Genomic DNA, 26,584 nt, shown 5'->3' with positions numbered 1-26,584 from the left:
ATAAAAACTGCAATTTATTTTGTATCATCGGAAATTGAACTCTGAAACCGAATAAAATGAACTGAACTAAATAAAAAGAAAATAAATACTTATAAATAGGTTTTTAATGGAAAATAACACCCTTAAAACTACTTGCAAAATACTTTCTCAAAATTAAAACGTAACCATTCTTTCCAAATAAATACATTGATAGACTTAAATCATAACTTTTAAGTTGTATTTTTCAACGAATGGTTGCTTTAGACACTTAAATTTGTAGTGGGACCTTTTGGAACAGTTGTTTTGACTGCATGTTTGAAAAGGCTTTGACTACAAACGAAAAATCTGTAATTTAAATCAGTTTAAAAACAAGTAAGACAAAGCTACGTTAATGTTGAAAATAGCGGTCGTAAATATTTTGGATATTTTTCAGAACTCTAGTAATTGGATTAAATTCCTTTTAATTGTTAAATTAACAAAAAAAATCTTCTAAATTAATTTAAAAAATTTTTTTTGTAGGAAATCAATTAGATCTGAATTATTTTTTTCTGGTTTTGATATACGAATTTACTGTCGTATTTATTACATCTCATTAGATTGCAATTATGAGGACTGCAACTAGAAGCATTGTATCGTCATTCATAACTTTCTCCTCACAATGACTTTAAATATTTTTATATTTTATAGTTTTAATGTCAGTGAATCCTCACCTAAGATCTATGAGAGTTTTAAGCACTTTTTAAAAAATAAATTTATGTTATGGATGCAAAGACAAAAGGATAAATATTTTGGATGGTGGGAATGTGACAATAATCATTATTTCTGTAAAAATTATATGGTTACATAAATATTTTGAATACTGCTACGAAACACTATTCATTAAATTTAATGATAATTCGAATTGGTTTTTTTATAGGAGCGAATATAGAAAAAAATATTTGCTCCTGTAGCTCATTGCCATTGTAATAAACGAAGTGCATATTATATTAAAGCGTAATTATGGGGGATTTCAAATAAAAACATTGCTTCAAAATTTAAACTACTTGGTTTTGCACCCTCAATTTCTTTCTTGTATTAATCTGGAATATTGACTGCTTGAGGAGATTTTTGTCGGCTCTAATGCCCATATTCAGCCAAGCTGTGCCAATTATATGGTTTGAAAAATATCTTTGATGTTTCTATGAAATATTACTAAATCCGTTTAAATGATTTAATTTTTTTTCTTTTATAGAGATGAAATTATGATGATTATTTGTCTCTGGGACTGCTTTACCACTCAAGTAAACAAAGTGTATATTACATTAAGTTGCAATTATTGGGACTTCAAATAAAAAAGATTATTGCAGGTTTTATGCCGTTTGGTTTCGTAGTCGTTTTTTTTCCCTCATAGAAACGTCAAATAGCTTTATGTCATAAAACTTTGCATATGAATGGATCTTCGACTTAATGTTTTTAACTAAATATTTTCTATTGCTTCGTAAATAAATGAATGTTATCCAAATATCATTTATGCACAAATGCACTTTTTTAAAAAGAAATTACAATTTATTAGCGAAGTATCGAAGAATTTAAATATTCCGAAAGAGCATAACATTCTATTATATTTGCATTGATGAAAAATTTTGATTTCTAAAAGATGTTCTCATTGAAAATATATAAGAATATATATTCTTAATTTGGCTCTTAAAATACGGTGAGTATTTCAGATGTAATGTTTCTATTTTTTTGTAATTTCAAAAGATAATTGTAAATTTTATAAATCTATATCTTAGGTTAGGCAGAAAACGAACAGAAATCGTATATCGTCCAAAAGATTTTTCATTGAAATTACAGTCTTTTGAGTTATTATTTATTTTCCTTCTCATAGACCTTCTGAGTGACGCATTATTAAATTCATTTTGATTATCAGCTTGGTGCATTTCACAGAAAAAAATGATGATATTGATTGTTTACAAAATATCGCCTCTTTCTTGCTATTTCTTGATACAATTTCTCTTTTAAATAATATAGCTTTGATAGTTAAGTTTTTGTTATCAAAAAGTAACTAGCCCCCATCTGCATGATGTTTTCTTTCGTAGTTTTTATTAAATATAAAATTATTCTTTTTGATTTATGCACTATTTATATACTGTACTACAATACACAGACCCATTTTTATATTGAAATAATAACTTTTTAAATGAATTAAATGCCTAACAAAACTTACTATCTATTACTTTTTGGAATATTAAAGAGTACAGCTTTAATAAGAAATTCATTTAAGTTTCGAGATCTACAGAATTGAATAGATTTTAATGATTCTGCAGAAACATTTTGTTTAATGGTCTTTTATAAGAGCTTGATCAAAATATAATTCAAATTTTTTGTTATTATTCTTGATAAAGACAGATGGAATGGAAATCAATGAAACGATATTTGAAAATAGTAAACAGACACAAAAAATAACGCAACTAATTAACAAAATAATTAATATTTACTTTAGAATGATAACTTGTAGTTCCCGATGTAAAACTGCGTGCCCGAGAATTACTGATATATTACTGAACAATGTTAAAAATTCAAAAGAATAAAAGCAGAATATCTGAATTAAATGAGACTAAAAGTATGGAAAAATTTCGATGCGATTTCTCTTAGCTGCTCTTAGAACATTTAATTGATATTCAGTTACAAGCCTTATAATAAATACTAAACAACTGATATATTATGTAATTAATTGCAGCTAGAATAGATAATTAGAAACTTTTAGACTTGCCAAACGTTGGTAAAACTGCTGATATAGTAAAAATGAGTGGAATCGAAAGTATAAAAGCCAAACTGCATTTTTAACTTCTTTTTATGATTTCATTGTCAATGTGAACGTATAACACCACGCGCCGCATTTTCCTAAAATTGGACATGGATTGAATTCATTTAAAATATTATCGAAGGCTTGAATACAATCTTTCATTGATTTAAAGTACTATGTTAAGACTTGGAAGCGTATAGGTAACACAAGGAGGACTCTTTGCTGGCTGTCTCTTTTTTATACCAGTTTTTCAATAATTATCTAGCACTCAAAATAATTAAAAAGCGTGAAACTTTGGACATACCTCTGTCTCCAGGAAATTTTTTCATGCGTTTTGGAGGTGGAGTGAATGTACTGCTACTCTCTCTGGAATCAGTATCACGGCGGTCTAGGCTGAAGGAAGAAAAGAAAACAATAAATTTGGCATAAAACTGATCATTTTGCATCTACACCAAAGCTGGACGACTTTTCTGGACGAATTTTAAAAATATATATCGATGCTCTTTTTAAATTTTTAGCATACTGACATTAATTGTTTTCTTAATTTTGGAATTATAGAACCTTAGTAGTTGTAAAAGAAATTGCAAAAACAAACAAATGTTAAACACATTTGATAAATACGTCTTTTCATGAGTAGAAATTTAGTGTTTCATTTATATTTAATGGAGTCAATTCCCATGACACTATAATCACGTGATAAATGTGATTGCACTTGTCGTCTAACATATAACTCATATACTGAAATTAAGTTCTGCTGTGAAATTAAGTTCTTTTATCTCATTCAAGATGTTCAACGTATTTCCACATGAAATTGAAGCATATCACGTGCACATAAATTGATTGATTTCGATTTTCATTATTTTTGCCCTTTTTGTAAAACGACCCATTTGGAAAATAATCTGATTAGTTATTCTTCAGTGGTTAATTATGAACTTAGTACTTTCTTTGTCTGAACGTAAGTGTTTAAACATTAAATAGAGTTAGTTACACACTCATGTAATGATCTTCTTAAACCTCAACAATACTACTTTCTTAAATCGGTTATAGCACTTATAGAATTCAGATGTACTTTTTCTTAGACTCTTAATGGTTGGCATGATAATGCATTGGTTTTTTTCTTAAACTTTTGGTTGTAATTAAGGTAGAGAATTTTGTTTTATAGTATTTAAGTAATGAATATTAAAACTCCAAAAACAGTATGTTGCAATAAAATACAAAAATTAATGGATTTTGATAAATTGAATTTGGATTTATTATATTATGGATTGATATCATTCTAATATGAATTTCTATATATTGAATTTGCTCATTCCATCATAAATTTAGTTGTCAAGAATGGGAGCCTTGCACATAGGCATTTTACATTCAGGCCAAGCCAGCTCTTTTTAATATTTCAGATTCGATCAAATAGAGGATTAAAGTGAAGTATTTTTACATAAATTAACTAATAAAAATGGTACTAGACTGCTTGGTAAAGTTCAGAACATATATTTCACTAAATTTTTGTTACTGATTGTTGAAGGCTTTTGTTTAAATTTTAATTCAATTTTACTTTTGCATTTCTTACTACTTTCGCTATTAATGAACATAATTGGCATTAACTAACAAAAATAAAAAGTGAGTTTTCGGGCTCTAATTATGCCAAATTTTGCGTATGGAACAACTACCTGAAAAGATGCTTCTTGAAAGAATATCACTGCGATTTGAGATCTTACTTGATAGTTTCCTTAAACGTAATTACTTTTAACCCGTATTATTCATATATGTTAAGCATAAGAAGTAACATTTATTAACGTATTGCTTATCATGTATAGGGTAAAGTTTAAATTTTCTTTGTGTTCAACAATACCTCTACGTTTTCCAAATCATTAAAAAAATTACAGCTTCTACATTGTTATCGGTTTTTTAAAAACAAAATTACAGCTTCTACGTTGTTATAGTTTTTCAAAAACAAAATTACAGTTTCTACGTTGTTATCTTTTTTTAAAAATAAAATTACAGCTACTACGTTGTTATCGTTTTTTAAAAACAAAATTACAGCTTCTACGTTGTTATCGTTTTTTAAAAATAAAATTACAGCTTCTACGTTGTTATCGTTTTTTAAAAATAAAATTACAGCTTCTACGTTGTTATCGTTTTTTAAAAACAAAATTACAGCTTCTACGTTGTTATCGTTTTTTTTCCCAAAACAAAATTATACGAAACTCCAAGTAACTGATTTCGATATTAGATTATCCATTCCATTTTTTAAATTTCTAACCAAGCTTCTTTGAGGTGGGGGGGGGGGGATCTTTCTCATTTCATAAATCAAAACTCAAAAATTCCAACTCTCTATCTCTTATTACATCGTTTGCAGTATTCAGGCGTTAAAGTTAACAAATGTCTTTGTTGGCTTCTGCTACATGAAAATTCAAGATTTTCGAGTTATCCTTTAATTAAAAATGTTTATTTAAAATATATTGGTGCTTTGCAGAAAACTAAAAATAGTCCAACAGGCTTTCCTGTTAAATGTAGAAATCGTACAGATCCAGTTGTACTAAGGAGTTCCAGTACATAATGATACTCTGAGTTTAAGCCTATGCTTGTCAAAGTCAGAAAAAGTAGTCGTTGGAATTTATATTCAGAAGTGTTCTGGAGTCAATTTTTTCGTTGGTGGCTTAGTAATCATCGACTTGGTTGAGTATGCACATTGTGTGATAAAAATAAGAATAAAATTTTCGTTTATACAGTATGTAATGTCAATGTTTAATAATCCCTTCCTGAAAAAAGAAATGCTACGCTGAAGAGTTCAAATGCAATTTTGACATCTTTGACATGACTTCCAGTCATTATCTAACATACATTTAGCATGTTTAAAAACAATTCACATGAAAATTTTTTCAAAGATAATTACAAATTGAAAAAGTTCTGGGTGCTCATTCAGTCACTTCCTCAACACCCATTCCATCACTTCATGAACACCAGCCAATTAACACCTGACTTTGGAAACATTACTTCTCTGGAATACATCCAGACGAATTCAGATTGACCAGACTGACACTCCGGTGCGATTAACTTAATATATCATTTTCGTTTTCCCCCACTTCTTCCACAGTCTCTCTCGTTTCCTTGCTAACCTCACTATAACCTCGATGAAAAAAGGTTACAAAAAATAAATAAAGAAGGAAACGGATGAGGAGTAATATAAAGGTCGAGGCTAGAAATCGAGTAGAATGGTAGATTTACATATCAACGAACAACTAATTTTTCATTGGCACTGTTCTTTTCTATATCTGTTTTGTTATTTCTTTTAAAATATTTAAATACTGAAATTTTAAAAAGAAGTCACTGTAAAAAGAAAACATGTGGCTGAAGTAATATTTTTAATATTCACATGGTTCGTTGATAATCGAATGGATATGACAGCAAGATAAATATATAAAAATAAATAATTCTTTCTCACGTAAAGAGCTAACATCATGAAAGTTTCTTCATATTTTTCAAATTGTTGATGAACTTAGTTTCTAATCTCAAGTAAGACTTTCTGCATCTAATCATAAATTCAATACAAAATGACAATCTATGTCAGTAAAGTTTTCATCGAACACCAACAATTATTTGTAAAGATTTGCATTGAAATATTTATCTATAAGAATGAAAGAAAACTGATTGCCTTTGTTTAAAAGATATTTTGATTGACTTAATTTTTTAACTATTATGTTTCCTCTCTCAGAATCTAAGTCAACCCGTCGTTTAAAAATAGCGGATAATTGCTTAGAAAACGAAAGAAAAGACTGATGAAATTTTTTTTAAATCATAAATTCTTTTCTGACACGAACAATCTTGTGTTACAAAATACATATCTCGGTTGAAAATAACGAAAGAAGATCGTAAACATTCTGAAAACAATTTTGATTAGCTTTCATTATCAAATCTTTTCTTTTTTTATGTATTTTTTTCATTAATTCTCAGTAGGGCATTGTTTATGGTATGCTTCTTCTTTTTTTTGAATTCATATTTAAAGTCTGCTTGATTTTATTTTGAACTTTGCAACAAAGTTCATATCAGTCATGCTAAAATATTTTACTGCATCTCTCGTCTGATTAACTTCGCCAACTACATCAACTTTTGCAGCTTTGAATGCATAAAGTTTTAAGTTACTGTCATTTTTATTACTTTTTTTTTTTGCAACTGATATGGCTGCGTATGAAAGAAATGACAGCTGCTTCTTTTTCACTTTAGATAAACAATTGGATAGATTAGTTTTCGCAGCATTAAATAGCTAACACTGAACTTTGAGATCTACCTTGAAATATTTTAGCTCAAATCAAACAAAACATGCTTAAATCTAACCATAAAATTAATGATTTCAATATCATGTTTAAATCTTAAATAAACGTTTTTTGTTATTAAAATCCATGAAGGCCAATATTAGTGAAATATAGATATTGATACAATCTTAGATTTAAATGAGAAGACCAGAAAAACATTTTACAATGTTTAGAGATTTTTTTTAATTGTCTGCTATCAGTTTCAGCTAGAAGTTTAGAATAAAAATGTTTTTTTCTACATTCTAGGCCTGATGCAAGCCTTAAATGTTGATACTTGTCTGCTCACTCCGCTATACACCCATTTGGTAGGAAGTTCCCGATGTACTGTGTCTGGCTGGCCTGGCAAAGCGCTTGACTCTAAAAATTTAGATAATCTACAGCAAATTTAACATTTATCTTAAAAATCAGAAACGAATATCAACTTAATAGCTAAATTTCAGTCTTATCAGCCATAATAAGAAAACTACACGTAATAAAACTTAAGTCCGTATAACTAGGAGGGAAATTTGATCAAAAGATTAGAGATCAAATCTTCGTCTAATAGAAACTAAGGTAAGTATTAAAGTGAGGAAATAATGCAATAAGCCTTAAATCTACATTTAAATCAGTTTCATTTCCGGATTTCTTGTCATTTATGTTAATACAATACAATCAATTTTTTTTCTGTGATGTAGAAGTCACAATTTGGAAACGTAGATTTATTGGATTAAAACAAATTAAGCTATCGTTAGAAATTATTGAGAAAGTTAAAACAGGAAATACTATCATATAGTTTATTGTGAATCATTTTTTCGTTAAATGTGTATTCATCAGAGCTATATGCTGAATTAAATTCGGGGATTTTGTTAATATAATACACGAATGTACCGAAAAAAAAAGGATTGATAATAATTTTAATTCATTTTCAGTTCTTAGTTGATTTTGGCTTCATTTATTTGGGAATTAATATGATATATATTTTAATCTTTTTATGATATATATTTTAATCTTTTAACAATATTTGAATGAACAAAATATACAATTAAAAATTGCAACCTTAGTCCAAAATTCTTAATTTCGGCACAAATAGTTACTACATCAAAATCAGTACATAAGAACAAGATTCAAAAGTTTCAAAATTCAAGCTTTCTTTATAAGAGAAAAAAATATACTCATTGTAATTGTATAGACATAAAACATAATACATAATTCAATAAATAGAAAGAAAAATTTCTTACCAATATTTCCAGTGACTATTTCATAGTCGATGTAGCCATGTGATTGCATTAAACAAAACAAATAACAATTCTTACCTTATTTTCTTTTGGAATCACCTGAAGTGTGTTCTACTGACTAATTTCATTTTTCTAATTTGTTATCACACTTATTATTGAACATTAAATAAAAGATAATAGCTTACCCAGATCCATTTTGATCATCTGTAATGGAACTCGGACTGGTGTAGAAAGCCAAATCCATGGATGTCATCTGTAAAATGAAAATGCCTAATTAAACGACTTAAAGAAATGATATAATCTTTGTAATACTATCAAGTAATATTTTAGACAAATCAAGACATCACACATAAAATATTTATTATGAGATGTGATTTGACGTATCAAAACTTCATATTTAACTGTTTTATGAACATTTCTTTTTTTTTAATCTTTGGTGTGCATTACTTTTATAAATCTTATGTATGGAAAGTGTATAGAATAGACAAATCTGTTAGGTATTTATTCGTAACAAATCAATCCACTTCTCGTAAACGAATGATACTGGTAACTGACAGAACTGTTCTTTCTCGAGTGTAACTCGGAAGAACTTGAATTGTGCATATTCTTGAGCGAATGCTAAATTTATTTTACAAATTGAGACTGGATATTTGGATGAAAACTTTATATTATTCTCTTAGATACCTTAGAAATGTTTTGTGGAAACAAGCATAAATAATATGTCATTGTGGTAAAATACAAATTTTTATATCTTAATACACACAGTGCATATAAAATGCAAACTCTTATGTTTCTTCTGGCCTTGTACATGAATAAATACATTGCTGTTTGATTTTGCTGTAACAAACTATTTTTTACGTGAGAGATGTCAAGAAAAAAAAACATGCATATTTCTATGCTTTTTTAAAAAGTGGTTACTACATTCAATGGAATTTTCATTGATCAAGTTCACTATTACTAATTTGAAATTTTGCTTTTTGTATTTTAAAAGTTGTTGACTAAGATAATGAAATAATTTTTTTAAAAATCCTCTTGAGATATTTATTTTCAAAAAGGGATGCTTATTTTTCTCCCAAAATCATAAATAAAAAAATTTTGAATTTTGCTATTTAAATATTTGATGCTAGATACCTTAACCTTCGAACTTAGATATTTTATCTTTCGAACTGAATCATCTTGTATAAATTGTCATTTACTGAAAGCTTCACATTTAATAGTTTATTCCAAAAGTTTATCTGTATAAATGCTTAAATATCTTTTACATAATTTATGCTCAGGATGAAAAACCCCTCCGTATTTCAGAAGTGATTTATAGCTTTACTATGCTTAGGTGAGGCATGGCATCCTTTAAATCTTAGTTAGACTGTGACGAAAGATTTAAAGCAATTCATCATTTTTAAAAAGACATTTGACATAGATTAAAGAAGTGAAGAAACAAAATAAAACAAAAACCCCAAAACCCCAGGGAGTTGTTATTTGTGATTAGACGTCCAATAAAGAATTCTAGTTTAAAGTTTATCAAAGGGTCACAAAAACAACTAAATTCTGTACTGCATAGATGTCCCGAGGTCCTCAATATGAACACGAGGTCAAAGTATTAGTCTCTTTTATTGTTTTGTACCTGCTCTAAAGGCTTCTCTTTAAAGCAAATCTTATGTTTGAATATTGAAGAACGTTTATAAACACCTTTATTTAACTTGACTTATTTCATTTTGTAAAGCTGGAATTTTTAAATCTATTTTTCACTTACTTCCTGATGTGCTAGAATTTTGAAATTCTACACAGTTGTACATCTCCGATGAATAAAATTATTTACTGATTTACTAAAATATACAGATTGGATTTTTTTAAATTACAAAATCTGGACATTAAAGTAAAATCGTAAATATTATAAAAAGTTGAGTAGTGTAGATGAATATTATAAAGGACAGAATTCTTAAAGGTTCATTATTAATAAAATATTGATTATAAATGTAATTATATTATGATAAGATATTAAATGACAAAATAATTAGCATATTTCTATCACTACCTCACACCTTTATGATTTTAATTCGATCTCGAGTACTTCGTTTTAAAAAAAAACTATTTTCTACATTTTAGTACAATCATAAAAATTTGGATTTTGAAAACAACAAATCGGGACAAAAACATGTATATATATCACACTTAAATATTTATAAATATAAGTGTCAAAACCTTATGATGGCATTTCTAATAAATGATATTTTTTGCAAAATTTAATAAATTATTTATGCAAACATAGAGTAGTCATTTATTATTTCCTTCCTGTTCAACTCGGTTTCTACAGTTCTCTTTGGCTTTTTTTATTAAAACACAGACTGAGCATTAATTCTAAATATTCTCTTCCAAGCCATAATTTGCAAATTTAGGGCTTTCTCATGTCAAGAGCATACCACGTTGAAGAGATAATCCCCTGTTTCATTTTGTGGGACATGAACTTTGAACAGTGTCAGTATATTTCAATAATAGCCTCCTCAAATGTAAGAAAGGTAAAATAAAAACTTTAAAAAATGACGCTTTTATAAGCGTACTTTAACCTGAGGTTACTTGGACTTAAAAAACGATTTAAAACTATCATAGCTAGTAGTTAGAAATGTATAAAGGAGTTCCAAAACATTTTATTCAGCATTGCAGAATTCATGAAGTATTTTCAACTTGATAGTGTAAAAAAAACAACATTACTATAACTAAAATGCTTCCAAGTATTTTACAGCTATTTATTAGTTAATATTTGAAACCATCACCTATTTCAGTTATATTATGGAAAATGTAGTATGGGACTAAGTAATTCTACCCTGCGTGTTATTTAATCCTATATTTTATGTTTTTATTACATATATATAAAAATAAAATATGGTTTATTTAAGTCCTAAAATCTTAGAAAGTACACCAAAAGCAAAAAATTAGACTATCAGCATAATTAATATTCTTAAGATTATCGTTCTAAAATAAATACAAAAAAAAAAGATTCCCATTAGGAGATCCAAGTAATGTCAGGCTACAGTACTAAGATCTAGAAAATATTTTTAATACATTTTATAGCTCATCATTGCAGTACTTTATAATCGAATTTTCTCAAAATCACTACCAGATGTCAATTCTCATATTGAGTCGAAAGTAAACAAATGTAAAGGATTAACTGACAATTAACTTTTGAAAACGTTAAAATATTGTATTTTCATTGGGAGCATACAACTATAAATAATTTAAACAAATTAAATAAAAGAATGTAAAAATGATAATTTTAGAATGTATGTAGAATAATTCAAATTATATGAACTGATTTTGTCTGAATAAAGAAGTTATAACGAATCATAATCCTGAGTTCCTTTCGCTTATTATCGAACGTATATATGAAGTTTAGAAAACGCGTTATTGGCAAAAACAAGTAAAGAACCATTAAGAAATATTAATCTAAGTAAATTAATGAATGAATAATCACAACATCACGTCATCCGAAAGAAAGTATAAAAGCCCAGAGGATAGCCAGAGGATTGATAGCAGACGGAAACAAGAAAATTTCAGTTAAATAAATTTCGCAACCATGAATATTTTTAAAGATTTATATGTTCTACGGCGATATAAATCAAGTAAATGATACTACTTTTAAGACGCTAAATAAGAAATATTTTAACTGCCTGCTAGCATTCTATCCGTCTGCAATTTTTCCAGCATTATATCTTCGCTATCTTCCTGCAACATATGTATTTAGATGATGGATTATCTCAAAACGGGGCAAGTATTCATCTTCTAAATTCAGTAATTGAAATAGCATTCACTCTCCAAGAAATAGGATTCGTTTGAGAGTGGGTTCAAAGACGTGATAAATTGAAAGATCCTTGGTTGAGTACCATAATGCTCAGCATTCAAAAAGATAAGAACGGCTGATTGATGAATATAATTTACAAAAAGGTGAAGGATAAGGCTGTGCACAAGTTAAGCTCAGAATATTCCGGTTTCAGTGGTGTTTCCAGGAAGATTCCCTTTGACCTTCTGTTACAACTGTACAATTTGTGTTATCTAAGAAGACTGACTACTGGAAATCTAACACCGCTATTTCTTATTGTCTTAAGAAAAGATAAATCATTCCATGCACGTATTAAATAGTTAAGGTTTTAGAAAATTCTTGCTTTGATGTATTGGAATGTGAGTATCTGAATTATTTTTCTCGAGAAATGCCTTCATTGGACGAGGGATTTCCGGGTATGATCTAATATAGTCTACAACATTCGCTTAACCTGTTGTTAAGCTTTTAACCTATTCAAGAATGGAGGAATGCTATTTTCAACTTTGTTTTTTTGTAATGAATCAAAGCATTTTTCTGCCATTTTTAATGTTGGAAAATGTGAAAAACGGCGATTCGTTATAGAGATTCGGTAAAATAAATTATATCCTGATGTTCTAATTTCCTTCAATTCATCATGGAATTCTATTCATTGAATAGAGTCTTAATAAAAAGAATTAATGTATAATGAATAAAAGAATGCTGTAGAGAATATAATTAGTATAATTTCTTTTACTTTGCTATACAATGGGAATCTGATCTTTTAGCTCTTAAGTTTATAAATCTATTGTATAGATGAAAATCAACTTTTAAAGTAGAAAATTATTCATGGTCGCTCATCGTACAAACAGCAATTTTGTGCGGAAATACCTAAAATAATTGATAAATTTCGAAATCCAATACATTTTTAGATGGGAGTAATTATATGCTGAAATTTAACTTTCCTCATATTTTTCAGTTGAAAAATTTTGTATAAAGAAAGTAAAATATTTTTTAGATTATTGAAGGGTTCTTTGTTATATTTCAGAGCTCTTTAAATCAACAATTGAACGCATCACTGGCCGAAGAGTTTAACATACTTTTAACTTTCATAACCAATAAATTAAATAAAAATAATCGAATTTTCCTTTAAGTATTTCGCTTCTTGACGCAATGGGAAATTAAATTGCTTCTATGATTGCTAAATAATTGCTGATTGTTTTAAGCTTTACTTTTTTTATTTTCTATTATTTATTTATTTTTCTCTGAAATAAAGATCAACTATTCGAAAGGAGATCAGAATAAAAATCCGTTGATTCATCCAAAGAGATTCTGTAAACACTCATCATATTCATCATACATCTTTTCCTTACCCAGCAATCAGAAAAGAAATTAAAATAGTAATACTCGCACGCTTGCACTTAATTTCAATGTTTATCAATAAAACGTATGTCATCTTATTCCAGAAACAATGCAGTACGAGAAATTGCTGTCTTCTGAATAGGTTAGTGACCTTCCGGGTTCTTCCATGATGAGAAATTAATTTGACCAAATCGAAATCGTAAGCAAATGAAATGATGGAATGCAAGAATAAAGAAGAATAAGAATAAAGAAGAAAAAGGATAATTAATTTATCGTTACAATTTCCAGGCTGGATGTCGCGTAAATGGTTTTCACCTCTTGAGGAATTGATGCAGCTCCTGAATTGTCTTTATGGTGTATTCATTATCTCAGGAGTATGAACGAACAATAAGCTTATAACAAATTTATCATTTGTCAATTCAAAATTAATGAAAGGCTTGGGAAGAATCACCGCTTCGAGCATTTTGTGTCCTCAAATTTTGGAAATCGGTGTAGTCCTCTGTAATATTCAGAAATAATTCAACAACCGAATTATTTTCTGAGAATTGCACAGGGCAGACTGGATCAACAATGGTTTGTAATGAGAGAGGGGGTAATAAAGACAATAAAAATGACACAATCTCTTTTTTGAGGGGGACGGCAGGTATTCAAATCTTAGTTAATTTCATTTCTTAAGAAATGTGATAGGTAGGAATGAATGTCTATGCTCTGGGCTCTATTTAATTTTACTACATTTTTGGAGGAGGATGAGAAATAGGCAACATTCTCGAATTTCAGCCAAGATCGAACCGAAAGTTAATAATGAAATATTTTGACATTTTTTTTTATTTAATAAAATTACAGAGAGTTATATGAATGTCTTTGGCCATTTTCAGAATTTGATATTTATTCAAGTCTTGTATAATAGATAGTATATTCTATGCATTTGATTAACAATAAAAAGAGAAAGTGTTTATAATTCAATACAAATTTAGCAATATGTTATGAATTATTCTTGATAAAACGTTGATGAAATTTTTTTGTGCGAAACTGACTATTTTCTCTTTCAAACACATTTGAAAAATAATTTTTCATCTAATATTGTTTGGTTTATTCTGGCTCAAAAATCCTGGTGTTGACTATACTGCGCCAAACAAAAGTTAAAAGATATTTCATCTTAGATTTTCCAATTTAAATGAAGTATGGGTTTCCCCCCCCCCTCAAAAAATTGTTTTTTGCTGAGATTATCATACTGATTTTTGCTAAATTTGAAGTCAACGATGATTATTTAAATTTAATTAAATACGCGTGAAAGCGTTATAACATGAGATATCGATATTTAAAAGAAAAAATATTTAAAAGCAAGAAGAAAATTTTAATTAACAATTTTAATATTTTTTGTTTTTTGATATTTAATACGATTTTGCGTATTTTTTTCATCTGATACAAAATGAAATTTGGTTGTAATCCTTTTTTCTTTATCAGATAAATATTCGTAAAAGGATTGCTGTATGAAGTTTTGACAATAATATCATTGTATGTTTATGAAAAATAAAATAAAATAGAATTATTATTTTGATGCATGCATGATAGTTGTTACTGCCCTCGTACAAACTGTATTTTTATGTCTCCAAACAGTTATTTGATATGAATCGAGAATTTAGATTGAACCATTTGGAACATTAGTACTGTGTATACGAGTGGTGTATAACGAGAGCTATAATTTCGAAAAAGAATATGGTAAATAAGGATCATCTCCGGAAATATTTCTTATCGTGAAAGATAGTTCAGAAAAGACATTTACTATTGTTGGGGATTCGTCTTTGAATTTCTGAATATAAATTTGCTTTTTGCGGGGAAAAATGTTCAAAATACTTAGTGTAAAATATAAACAGTATAGATCTAAAATGTTTCAAAAGAATACGAAAAATAAGGAGGAAAAAAAAGGTGCATTTTTATTGTAATCTTAATAAATGGAACAATGATTTATCAAAGTTATTTTAAAAAACAAGAATAGCTTTATAAAGCATGGTACATCCTTCTTCCGATATTATGCTTGGTGACTATAAAAGCTCCCCTACTGTCTCTAGTATACAGAATATTAAATTTCGTATGTGCACAGAAGTATTTATTATGTTATGATAATTAGAAATCTTGTTTTCTTTATGTATTCATCCAGAATACGAAGAACTCTTCATTAGTATATTGCTTGTACTGTATTTATAAACAAATTTATTCAAAATAATTGCATCAAATACAAATGATTATAACTTCCTTTTAAACAAAGATAGGTAGAAAATAGCTTTAACTTAACACATAGCTTTAACTTAACACATAACAGGAAACTTAACACATAGTCTGAACACGCAGTATTTGCATTATGTAGTTTCTTTGGTCACAGAGGTAATATTCGATTTATCGTTCATTTCACTGCCACCAGAAGCATTTTCTATATGTATCTTCAATTTGTTCACTGTTGCATGTGATTGGAAGTGTCAAGAAAGAATCTACAACACATCCCAATGAAATGAAAAAGAACACATCCCAAATGAAAACCCAAGAAGAATTTTTCAAAGATTTAGATAGCTGTATTAAAAATATACATAAGCTATCAACATGCATCAGTAGTTGCGAAAACGTGAATCGTCAGTTATTACGCATGCAAATAAAATTTAAACTTCCTTTTTGTATTTTGTTCAATTTTTTTATTCCTACCGTTGTTTACACTTACTATAATAATTTATTATCTGCACCAGTTTATTCCTATCTTATTACAGCCATTTGGAGTCGGTGCAATTGTTTTAAATAATCCTATATAGCGTTTTCGAATTCATTCATATTTTTTAAAGAACAGAAAACATTCACATCCAATGGTGAGAAAGATCACCAGTTATGAACAGACAAATATCACCTGCTTATGAACGACATAGAACCAACATTATATATATATATATATATATATATATATATATATATATATATATATATATATATATATATATATATATATATATATATATATTCCGGTTTTCACCCAACAATAAATATATATATTACTAAGAATAAATTAAACTTGAAATGGAATGCAATATCAACAAATCTATCTTTGCAGTTTGTTCAAGGAAGTCTCAGAGTTAACTATGGTTTACGTGCAAATGAAGCAGTATACATTGATATTAAATATGTATATATTTTTTTATTACTTACGAAAACAAATTTTACTTCCCCGGATTCTACCCATTAACTATCAAAGAAAACTAAAACTCACTTCTTCGAAAAATTATTTTTTGTGTTTTATTCTTGAATTTTAACTCGTCTCAATCGTGATAAATAACCACAAAGAAGTTTATAAAGGTCAAAAGTATTTCCACGAAACTGAGGTTTTGGTCCCCCCCCCTATTCTATATATATATACATATATATATATATTCGATATCCTGAAACGCACAAGAATTTTTTTCTTCAGCAATGTTTGCAAAATGTTTTCAGAAAAATCAACAGAAAAGAAGATAGATTAAAAAAAATGTCTTTTGGTTTGAAAATAATATATATTTTTTTACATGAAGCAAAATGCGTCAATAAATACCTTTTCAACATCATCACTAGGTGTAAAAAGAACAGGTGGTTTCAGAAGGTCACTCATGGAGTAGAATTCTGACCTATCGCAGGGTAAATGAAACATCTCATCAAGTTTTTTCCTTCCAGGAAATGTCACAGATGCTTCTCCTCCTAGAAAAAAGAAAGAAAAGGAGTTACTATTATTCTACAAAAAGTTAATTATAAAGGTTATTTATCATTTTCAAGAAAAGGACTTCTAAACATAACCATCTGATTTGGTGAATTGCCGAATTCTGCTTCTTTCCCTTGATTTTTTTTAAAATTGATGTTTTCATTTATATCAACATATGTTTATTTATTTATCTTCTGTGCTGCAATGCTTTTTATCGGACTCCGAGAGTCTAACAGAAGTGCATAAGTGTTCAACAATGATAATAATAATAATAAAACTCGTAATAAAGAAAATTTCAATAATACGTGGAAATTTCTGTTTGTTAAACTAACAGCAGAATTCGATAATATATCATAAATAAACATATCATCGCTATTATAATAAAATGTCGTTCGTCGAAAGCTACTCATAACGAAACAAACGAAATTTCGATGCGGCAGCTGAAACCGCCGGCGACATGTGGCTTTTTGTGTCAACAAACAACAATCACATAACACATACAACAATTTGAGAGCAGATGTAGCTAATCTATACAAGTGAATAGCATCAATAAAATGTTTTGGCAAATTCGACATAAATATTTTATACAATAGCGATGATATGCATGTCTCCATATATTGTACTTAATAAGTAAAAAAGTAAAGTACTTAAGTAAAAAATTCAACATGCTAACGAAAGTTTTAAATAAATATTAAATAAACGTATGGAAATGTGAAACGATCGCATTAACTGATGCATAAAATTCCACATTTCTTTTAAAAAGACGGTGCATATAGCAGATAAATTATATATAATTAGAAAACATATACATATAATCTTTCAACGGTATAAAAAATGCAATAAAATACATAATAATTTTGTCGTAGAAATACATATAAACTCGTGAAAAACATAAACACTTATTAATTATACCAAGAGAAATTATATAAGCCTTTTCTTTTAAATTAGTTATTTATTACATTTATGTTCAAATTTACATGTAAATATGAAATGAATTTTAAAAAAATTGCAACTGCAACTTTCACGTTTTCAAAAATTTAATTCTGATAGATAAAAAAATATTTACTTTTCTTATTAATATCATTTATTTAACTATTAATAACGGATATTTTGAATCGGAGTTTAGAATAAGAGTATTAAAAACTAAAACAAATAAAGTAAGTCAACTAAATATCTGATGAAGTAATTTTAAGATTACAGAAATTCTCATTGCATTTTTCGTTTGCAAAAACGAAATAACATTAATCCAAAATTATTTCATTTGTTATTTTTATATTTAATTCGAATCAAGTTTTCGCCATTTTTAATAAATGAACAGAAAATATTCCAGGAAACATTTTTAAGGGGCATTATATGGAAACTTAATGACGACAGAAATGGAATCAAGCACTATTTTTGAACTACTATATTTTAATGCATCTCAAAACTAAAGTTTTCAATTTTGAGAAAACGAAGTGTCAAACAAGAGTATTGTAGTAAAAGACAAAAATTAGTGTATTTTTGTATGTTTTTAGTGAATAAAACTGAATGTAAACATTAGAAAAAAAGAAATTAAGAAAAAAAAAAGAATAAAGGAACATAGAAATGCATACCTTTTTCCTCAGAAGCCATAGCAATTTAAAATTACTTTAAGCAAAAATGTCTACAGCCCTAATAGAAGGCCCTAATAGATATAAAGGTTGAGAAAAGATAAAAGGACACGTATACTTCAAATGATGAGCAAATTTCAGCTGATAGATCTAGAACAACTAATGTAATTATCTATGTGTTTACTGTAGCAAATAAAATTATCTACAACGGTTCTAGAAATCGGACCTTTGACCGAGCAATGCTGCTTAATGCATAAAATTTAACGGAAAGGAAATTCTATGTCTCTATTATATAGTTATTAATATACTAACAGTTTTGGATGAATGCGGCATTTATTTTCATCGAAACAAAATATTTCCTTGAAAAACCTTATTGCAAAATGTTGGGAAATTTTAAGAAATACGACGACTACTGGATTCGTTTTTGTCATTTCGCCTATTCTTTTATTTTGCTTCATTTATGATTTCACACTGTAATGGTAATGTAGAATTAAAAAAAATAATCTGAGGGCTATTGAAAATGAGTTTCAGATTTTAAATTATAATCAGATGATACATATGAGCTTTTATTAACTCTTCAAAATTCTGTTCCACAAGAACTACCACTTTTCCACAGATTTAATATGCACGAGCCCTCCATTGTTTTGAGAGTTTTTTTTTTCAATTACTGGCGTACAATTTAGATTCCGTCTTTCATAAAGAGAAATGAAAGAAATATTTATTAATTAAATATCTTCCTTGGAAGTGTCATAAACAGAATTAAAAACCTTCAAATTTATTTCATGATACAATGTTTCAATCTTTTAATCCAACCTTCTTAAACATGCAATGTTAATGATTAAAATTATATTTTCGCCCACTTTGATTTAAACAATACTCGATGCTTTTAAATAAATCTAACGCGTGTGCAGCCTGTTGAATAGCAAGCCCTTAAATAAGTGTTAAAATAATTAGAAGTATCAAAAGATTTTATTTGCCGAGTTCTTTTTGTCACGATAGCTCATCAAAGTATTAGAAAAGGGCGGAAAATGAGCTTCTCATTAGAGATCTTAACAATTTAAGAAGTGAATGTAGCCCTGGAATGCTGAGGTTAATGTGGTTTAACCTCTATTTGTTACGCAGGCGTTTTACTCATAAAGTGGAAAATTCGGCTGCAGGCTGAACTGAATTTCTGTAGCCACATCAGAGGTCAAGAAAAAGGTCAACCCATAACCCATTCCAGATTTCTGATAACAAAATAAAGTGTTTTTGATTCGATGCCGGCTTTTGTCGCTGATTTTTTTCCCTTAAAAAATCAGTTTTCAGTATGGAAGAAAGAAACGTCGAAAGTGTCAGAGAAAACGTGTAAGACTTCATTCAAAGCTGCGTGAAGCCTTTTAAGGCAAAGTTAGGCAATTAAAGGGCTATTAGTTGGAGATTTTTGGAGGATAAAATCGAGAATAGACTTACTTAAAAGCCAATTTAATCTTTCAATACAGCACGATTTTTTTAGAAAAACTAGCCACATTTTTCTGCACACGAGTTATTTTTGTTACCAAAGCGTAAATCTAAATCTAAAGGGCCAAGAGGGGAAATTAAAAGGCATTGTATTTAGTCACGGTTATGTTTTGCGTACACATATTTTCAAAGAAAGGAAAAATCCGATGTACCATCAAAGCGCATGCGTATTATCTCGGATGATCAGAGGTTGATTTGAGGTTTCAAAACATAATTAACTTTATTTATGACTTTTAGTCGCAATTATTAGTGTTCAAAAAAGGATATGAAAATATACTTCACCTATGGGTTTAAGACCCTTGACTGGTGGATTGCCAGGAACATTCCACTTAATTTATAAGGGTGAAGTATATGCGCGAAAGGGGAAGAGAAAATAGAAGCGTGGGTACTGGTTAAATGGAATATATTTTTCAGAATAGAGAATTGTTTTAAATTATTTTTTGAGAATAGTGTACATTTACTCAATATATTTGCGAGTATAACATATCTCAAGCAAGAATTCTGTGTTTTCTGTAAACGCTGACCTTTCTCATTTATCCGCAGAAGCATAGCGGTTTTCAGATATCTTGATGAATACTAGATTTGTTTTTACAGGCAAACGATATCATCATATAACAAAGTTCAATAGACAAATTAATATTACAGCTGTATAAAAATAATTTTGACCAAGTCCTTTCTCTTTTTTTTAAATTGACTAATTCCTCCCTTCCAAAAGCAGAAATGACAGGGTTTTTCAAATCACTGGACAAAATTGTGAGAGATTTTTTTTTTAATTAAACGATAACATCTTTAAATGAATTTTAATCTGAAGAAAAGACCTATTCCAACCGGTAATTGAATCTAAACGTAATAATCACAAAAAAATTAATTAACATAACATTCTTAACGAGCATCATCAAAGCAGTAGCAGCGACAATTACTCAATTTTCTTTTGAATAACATTTTTCCCTCTTAAAACCAATTTTTTAATGAAAAAAAACCCCGAATATGCCTCTCTCATTACTAAACTCATTTATCGTTTTAAAAAGAAAATAGCCCTCGCGTACAGTAATTATATACCAACAATCAGCAATAAGTAAACACAACGCACTTTCGTCAGAGAAAATCACCACATTTTACCTCACGTTTCACATCATAAATTTTTAAACCAGGATTTTCTTTCACTCTATTTAAATGTCTGTGGTAACCTTTTGAACTGAGATTATACAACACCTGTAAGCTGTCATTATCTAGTATTCATCTCAGGATGCAAATAACAGGAAACATTATAGACTTCACTTAAAGGACGTAGAAAGGATTAGATTCGCTCATTTCATCCAGTGAAATTAATAAAAGTGGAGTATTGTCACTTTTAGACGAGCAAGTGAAAGCTGATGTATTGCCTGCATCTTTAATGTCCCCATTCTAAACAATGACACTTAATCAATAGACGAAACACGCAGTACAGTCAATTAAGAAAAAGCAAGCAAACTAAAGGTTGGCAAATAATAGGAACTCATAAGGGCAAGAGACTAACTGGATAATACGATAAGGCTTTCAGAACGTCAGCTGTTTGTTTTTACACCGTGACTTTGCTTTTTTGTTTTCTATTTCTAATCGCTAATTGTGGAGGTTTTCGTGTAGTTGAAATTGACGTGTCCATCAAAGACGTCCTCATTTTTATACCTAATGTATAGAACATCCATTTTGAATTCGACCTCAATCTTATTGCCTGCAAGCGAAGAGCCCACAGAAGATTCAGATAGTTAAAGTAAAGGGAAGTAAGCATAAAAAAAAGGGTTCTAAAAACAAAAGGAAAGTTTGATAATCAGTGGAACCTCATTTGTGATTATATACAACGGTGAGATCTTTTTTAAAAAAATTAATGAATAATCACAGATGGCCTAGTCTAGAGAATGGAAAATATATTGCTTTGAATATTTGTTTTATTTTATTTTTGTGTGTGAAAGAAAAGTTATGAATAACCATAACTCATGCCATCGGTAGCTTCGCTGAAAATAAATTGTTTTACGATAAAGCCTTGTCGTAATCATGTGCTAAATGAAGATCGCTTAAAGAGTTGACATTAGTTTTTCTACCAATCTTGATAAATAGACCGATAATGCTGATTGCAGGCTAATCGGGAAACATTCCTAAGAATAAATCGCACGGCAAACTTGTGATTATAATTGCTTTCAGAATAAATGTCACTTTGTTAAAATATGAAATTATTAAATTGTAATTGACATATAGTATATGAATTAATTGATCTTTTAAGATATTACATTATTGAGAATTAAGTTCTTTTATAACTCTTGGATTTATTATTTGTACTTCACATCTATTATTAAGTTATCAAAATTTAAATTTTAAAAAAATCTAACGAATAGGTCTGTTATGAAATTTTAGATGTTTCAGAAATATTTTTATAAAAAATTTAGATATCATTTAAATATAAATCTTGAAGATCAGGATTTTACTGATTTACAGCCTGATCATCATAAGATACAATAACAAGGTCTCGATTTAGTTTGTTTATATTAACGTCCCGTTTATTAACGTTAATATAACGGGACATCATATCCTGTTATATTAACGTTATTTTAACTAATTCTGTAGCCTTAATGCAACTTTAGGGCTATTTTGAAGTGGACCACATAATTCTAACTTCTGTCAGATGACAAGGATGACACCTGAGCTGGCACCGCATCTCCAAACTTTCTCCTCACACCAGCGAGAGGATGTTTGGCCACGACAGATTCAGCGTTCATTAAACGCGCTTATACAGCGGTTCTGCGGCGGAATTGAATCTCGAATCAGGCACCGAAACCGAGACCTTACCACTAGTCCACTTCGACCCAAGAGAGACCTGTAAAACGGTTTCTAAAGGCTGGACATATTGCTGATCATAGTGATCAGTTTTGATAGAATTATCAAGAGTTTATATTATCGTAGTTAGATTCATAATTATATCCTTGCCTATTTGAAATGAGCTCATATTTTTTCATGTTAGTTTTTTTAATTCAAAAGAATTGAATTTTGGTCTACTTTTCTCCCATGAATAATGAGTAGAAGAAACAAATCCTATCATTTATTTACGCACATATAGATTAGAATAAGTAATATGCAGAACTTGTGTAAATATTAGGTCAAACTATTACATCAGAATTTTTATTCATAAAATCAAAATTATTGTTGATCGCCAATACAATTACCTAGACACGATTTACTTATAAACGTGATATCAGAATAAAATTTCAATTTCTTTTTAAAATTTTCATTTTTCTAAACTGATAAAATAATATAAATAAAAGTTTAATAATGTCAATTGCCAAATGAATTATCATTTGATTTCTTTTTAATTAAATAATTCTTTTTTTCAAAATACTCAGTTTCTAATTCGTTGTGTCATTTCTTATTGAATAGATTATCTCTGTAACACGATTTAAAACGACAATTTGAATAATGTAAAAATCCAAATGAATGATCATGTGATATTTTATACTAAGTATTCTAAGTTTCAAAAGGCTTAGTTTTAGGCATATTATTATATTTCTTACAGCATGGATGAAAAAGAAACGAGAAAATAAAATATCAACCCTAACTTCAATTTTCCCGATAATTAATACTAAAGAAAATCGTGACTAGCTTAGAAAAGTTTTAACAAATTAAAATTTTTCTAAACAAATTTTAAACGATTTATTCTCAAATTAGAAAAGAATAAAAGATTAAAAAAGTTTCTAGCACGTAAATTATATTTCTTACTGAAAAGATTATTTCTGTGTCGTGATCTAAAATTGCAGCAGAAAGGTATTTATTGTTAATTTTTTGCACCTTTTTACTTATGAATATATATATATATATATATGTGTGTGTGTGTGTGTGTGTGTGTGATACTTAGTAGATATTAAATAATTTTTTTATTTGTGGGCTTTTAAAAAAATAAAAGATAGAAAAGAATGTCATTATTTACTGGAAAATGTTCAATAATTACTACCAGAGAAAACTATAAATAGACAGGACATTTTTAAAACCTTAAACAACTCTTTTCAGATTAAAAAAGAGAATAAAAACAATATTTCCTCAATAGTTGCAACATTTAGTGTATTATAATCAATAAACTTGATAAAAAATGTAAATTTTCTTTAAAAGAAACCTGCTCTCAATGAAAAGATTTTAACACGTCAATAAAAAATCACAATAATCACAATATAGTTCATATCATACATCTTTCATGCAAGAACTTAACTGAAATTACCGTTACGAATGAACCATTAATTACTCCTGGGTTATTCATTTTTCTCTAGGGCAGAACAGGTTGTTTCTTTGCTGTCTAACAGAACGTGAATTTTAAAGATAATTAGCCAATGAAAAGTAGGGAAGTTCATAGGTTGAGTTTGTTTGTGTTGACTCGAATCAGGTAGAGTCGCAAAAACAAACTTTTGTGTGATGCTTCCTAATGGAAATGTTTCGTGAAGCTTCAAGAGAAAACACCTCCAAAGTTCTCAATATCCTTTAAATAACAGGCTGTATAATTACTTATTTTTTACTTGCTACACGAGCAGAAATACCGAGTTTATGGTTTTGAAGTCATGTTTGAAATGAAGCTTCAAGAACAAAATCAGCTTCAAAATAAGAGAGATAATTACATTCACAGAAATTATTGCACACTCTTTTGAAATCATTTACGTACTTTTTGAAACTTCTAGAAAAAATAAGTTTCAGAATGAGAGAGAGATGGAGCTACATTGGTAGAAACTCTGAAGCTCTACATATGCTTCATTAGTTACTTATGATGTCTTTTGAATCTTAAGGAGCAGTTAAGATTCAAAAGTTTTTTAAGAAGGCTGTTAATTATTATAACAAGTTATAACATTATTATAACAAGTATTGCTGATCCAGAGGGTATTGCGATTTTTATACTATGAATATAGTGGATTTAAAAAAAAAAAAACTCAATTTAGTATTTTAGTGGAGTTTTAAATCAACTCGAATAGAATGTATTTGTGTATCAAGTTTTTTTGAAAATATTGAAAGGTAAGAGCTCTGATTTCAAAAATTACCCATTTATAGCCCAGCCTTTTATAGCTAGCATCATAGTCAAAAAGGAGAGCATCTGTTTGAAAATTACTCGAAAATTATGATTTCTTTGTTTGAATCTTTTGGGCTAATTTGAAATCCAATAATTTGTTAACCATTTCTATCATTCATTTCTTATTTATCACTGAAGAATAAATGCGTTTATTTTCATAAATAATTATTTAATTTCCATATTAATTTACAGACACTTTTTTACTATTTTATAAAGCTTCTTTAATATTTTTCTCTGTACGAATAAAGAGTTTTCATTAAAAGAGAAAAAGAGTGAGAAATAATTGGAAAGATTTGAAAACCTAAATTAATTCCAATTCAAAGCAATAAATTGTTGATACTTTATAAACAATTAAAAAGTTTGAATTATAATACAAATTAAATAGATTCAATTAAAAATGGCTTGAAATAGTCTTTTGCTTAGCTTTAACTATTGAGAAAACATTTCGAAATGTTATTTTTTAAGATAAAATAATTCAGATTGTTGAATTATTCAGATCAGATTACACGGAAATTGCGCTATAAAGCACGCGCAAGTATTTTTGTTATTGTGCTTTAGATCTAATTAGTGCGATAAACGGGCATTCATAAAATGTAAAAAAGATAAATCCTCTGATTGATTATACTAAGTCGATTCAACCTAATTCTTATACTAATTGCTAAAAATTAGTTTAGAATTTCTTTGCCATACAATTTACGTTGAAAATTTAGAATATATCAACAACGACAAAAAAATAATAATGATCTGCTTTAGATTTTTTTCCCACATCGAAATATGCAAAAACAGTTCAATAAAGAATGCGCAAATTCTATTTGTGTTGTCATCAAGCATTAAATTTATTACGTACCACATGCTCGATAAATTAACAATAACAAATCCAGAAATTTATTTGCAACTTACCAGCAGCATTGCTTAGTTTTCTTTTGGCTGCCCTGCGTTCCTCATCTCTTGTTTTTCTTTCAGCTCCCTGCGAGGAAGAAAAAAACAAAAATTGTTAAACATGCTCGGATACAACTATATTGTACAGCATGAGTACGATCAGAAAGACTAAACACACGTAGGAGCGGAACATCTTTACCTCATAGCATATTCATGGCTTTTCAAAAGACATAAATCACAGTGCCGTGATGCGCGCATAAATTTACTATGGATTGCATGGTTGATGTTAAAAGTATAGTTACAAATAATTAATACAAAAAAAAGAAGTTATCCATATGCAAACAATAAATATTAGGAATATCATGCACGCGCAGTGATTTATTTGCTAAGAAGCGTATACGC

At 28.5% G+C, this 26,584-nt stretch overlaps 1 protein-coding gene across 4 annotated transcripts in view; it reads right to left on the bottom strand.

Annotated features, from left to right (window-relative positions):
- The window catches only part of LOC129958915 (grainyhead-like protein 1 homolog), a 220,731-nt gene that overhangs the window by 13,296 nt on the left and 180,851 nt on the right, over window positions 1–26,584 (bottom strand). For all 4 annotated transcript variants that reach the window (XM_056071651.1, XM_056071653.1, XM_056071652.1 and 1 more), the window contains exons 11-14: window positions 26,204–26,270; window positions 17,003–17,145; window positions 8,474–8,541; window positions 3,069–3,157 (exon numbers count right to left, since the gene is read on the bottom strand). In XM_056071651.1, coding sequence (XP_055927626.1) covers window positions 3,069–3,157; window positions 8,474–8,541; window positions 17,003–17,145; window positions 26,204–26,270 — 367 coding nt within the window. The remainder of the gene's footprint in view (window positions 1–3,068; window positions 3,158–8,473; window positions 8,542–17,002; window positions 17,146–26,203; window positions 26,271–26,584) is intronic.

The sequence above is a fragment of the Argiope bruennichi genome, chromosome X1 (assembly GCF_947563725.1).
Source record: "Argiope bruennichi chromosome X1, qqArgBrue1.1, whole genome shotgun sequence".
Taxonomy (NCBI): Eukaryota; Metazoa; Arthropoda; class Arachnida; order Araneae; family Araneidae; genus Argiope; species Argiope bruennichi.
The sequence above is the reverse complement of the archived record's forward strand: the minus strand, read 5'-3'. Positions and strand labels throughout refer to the sequence as shown.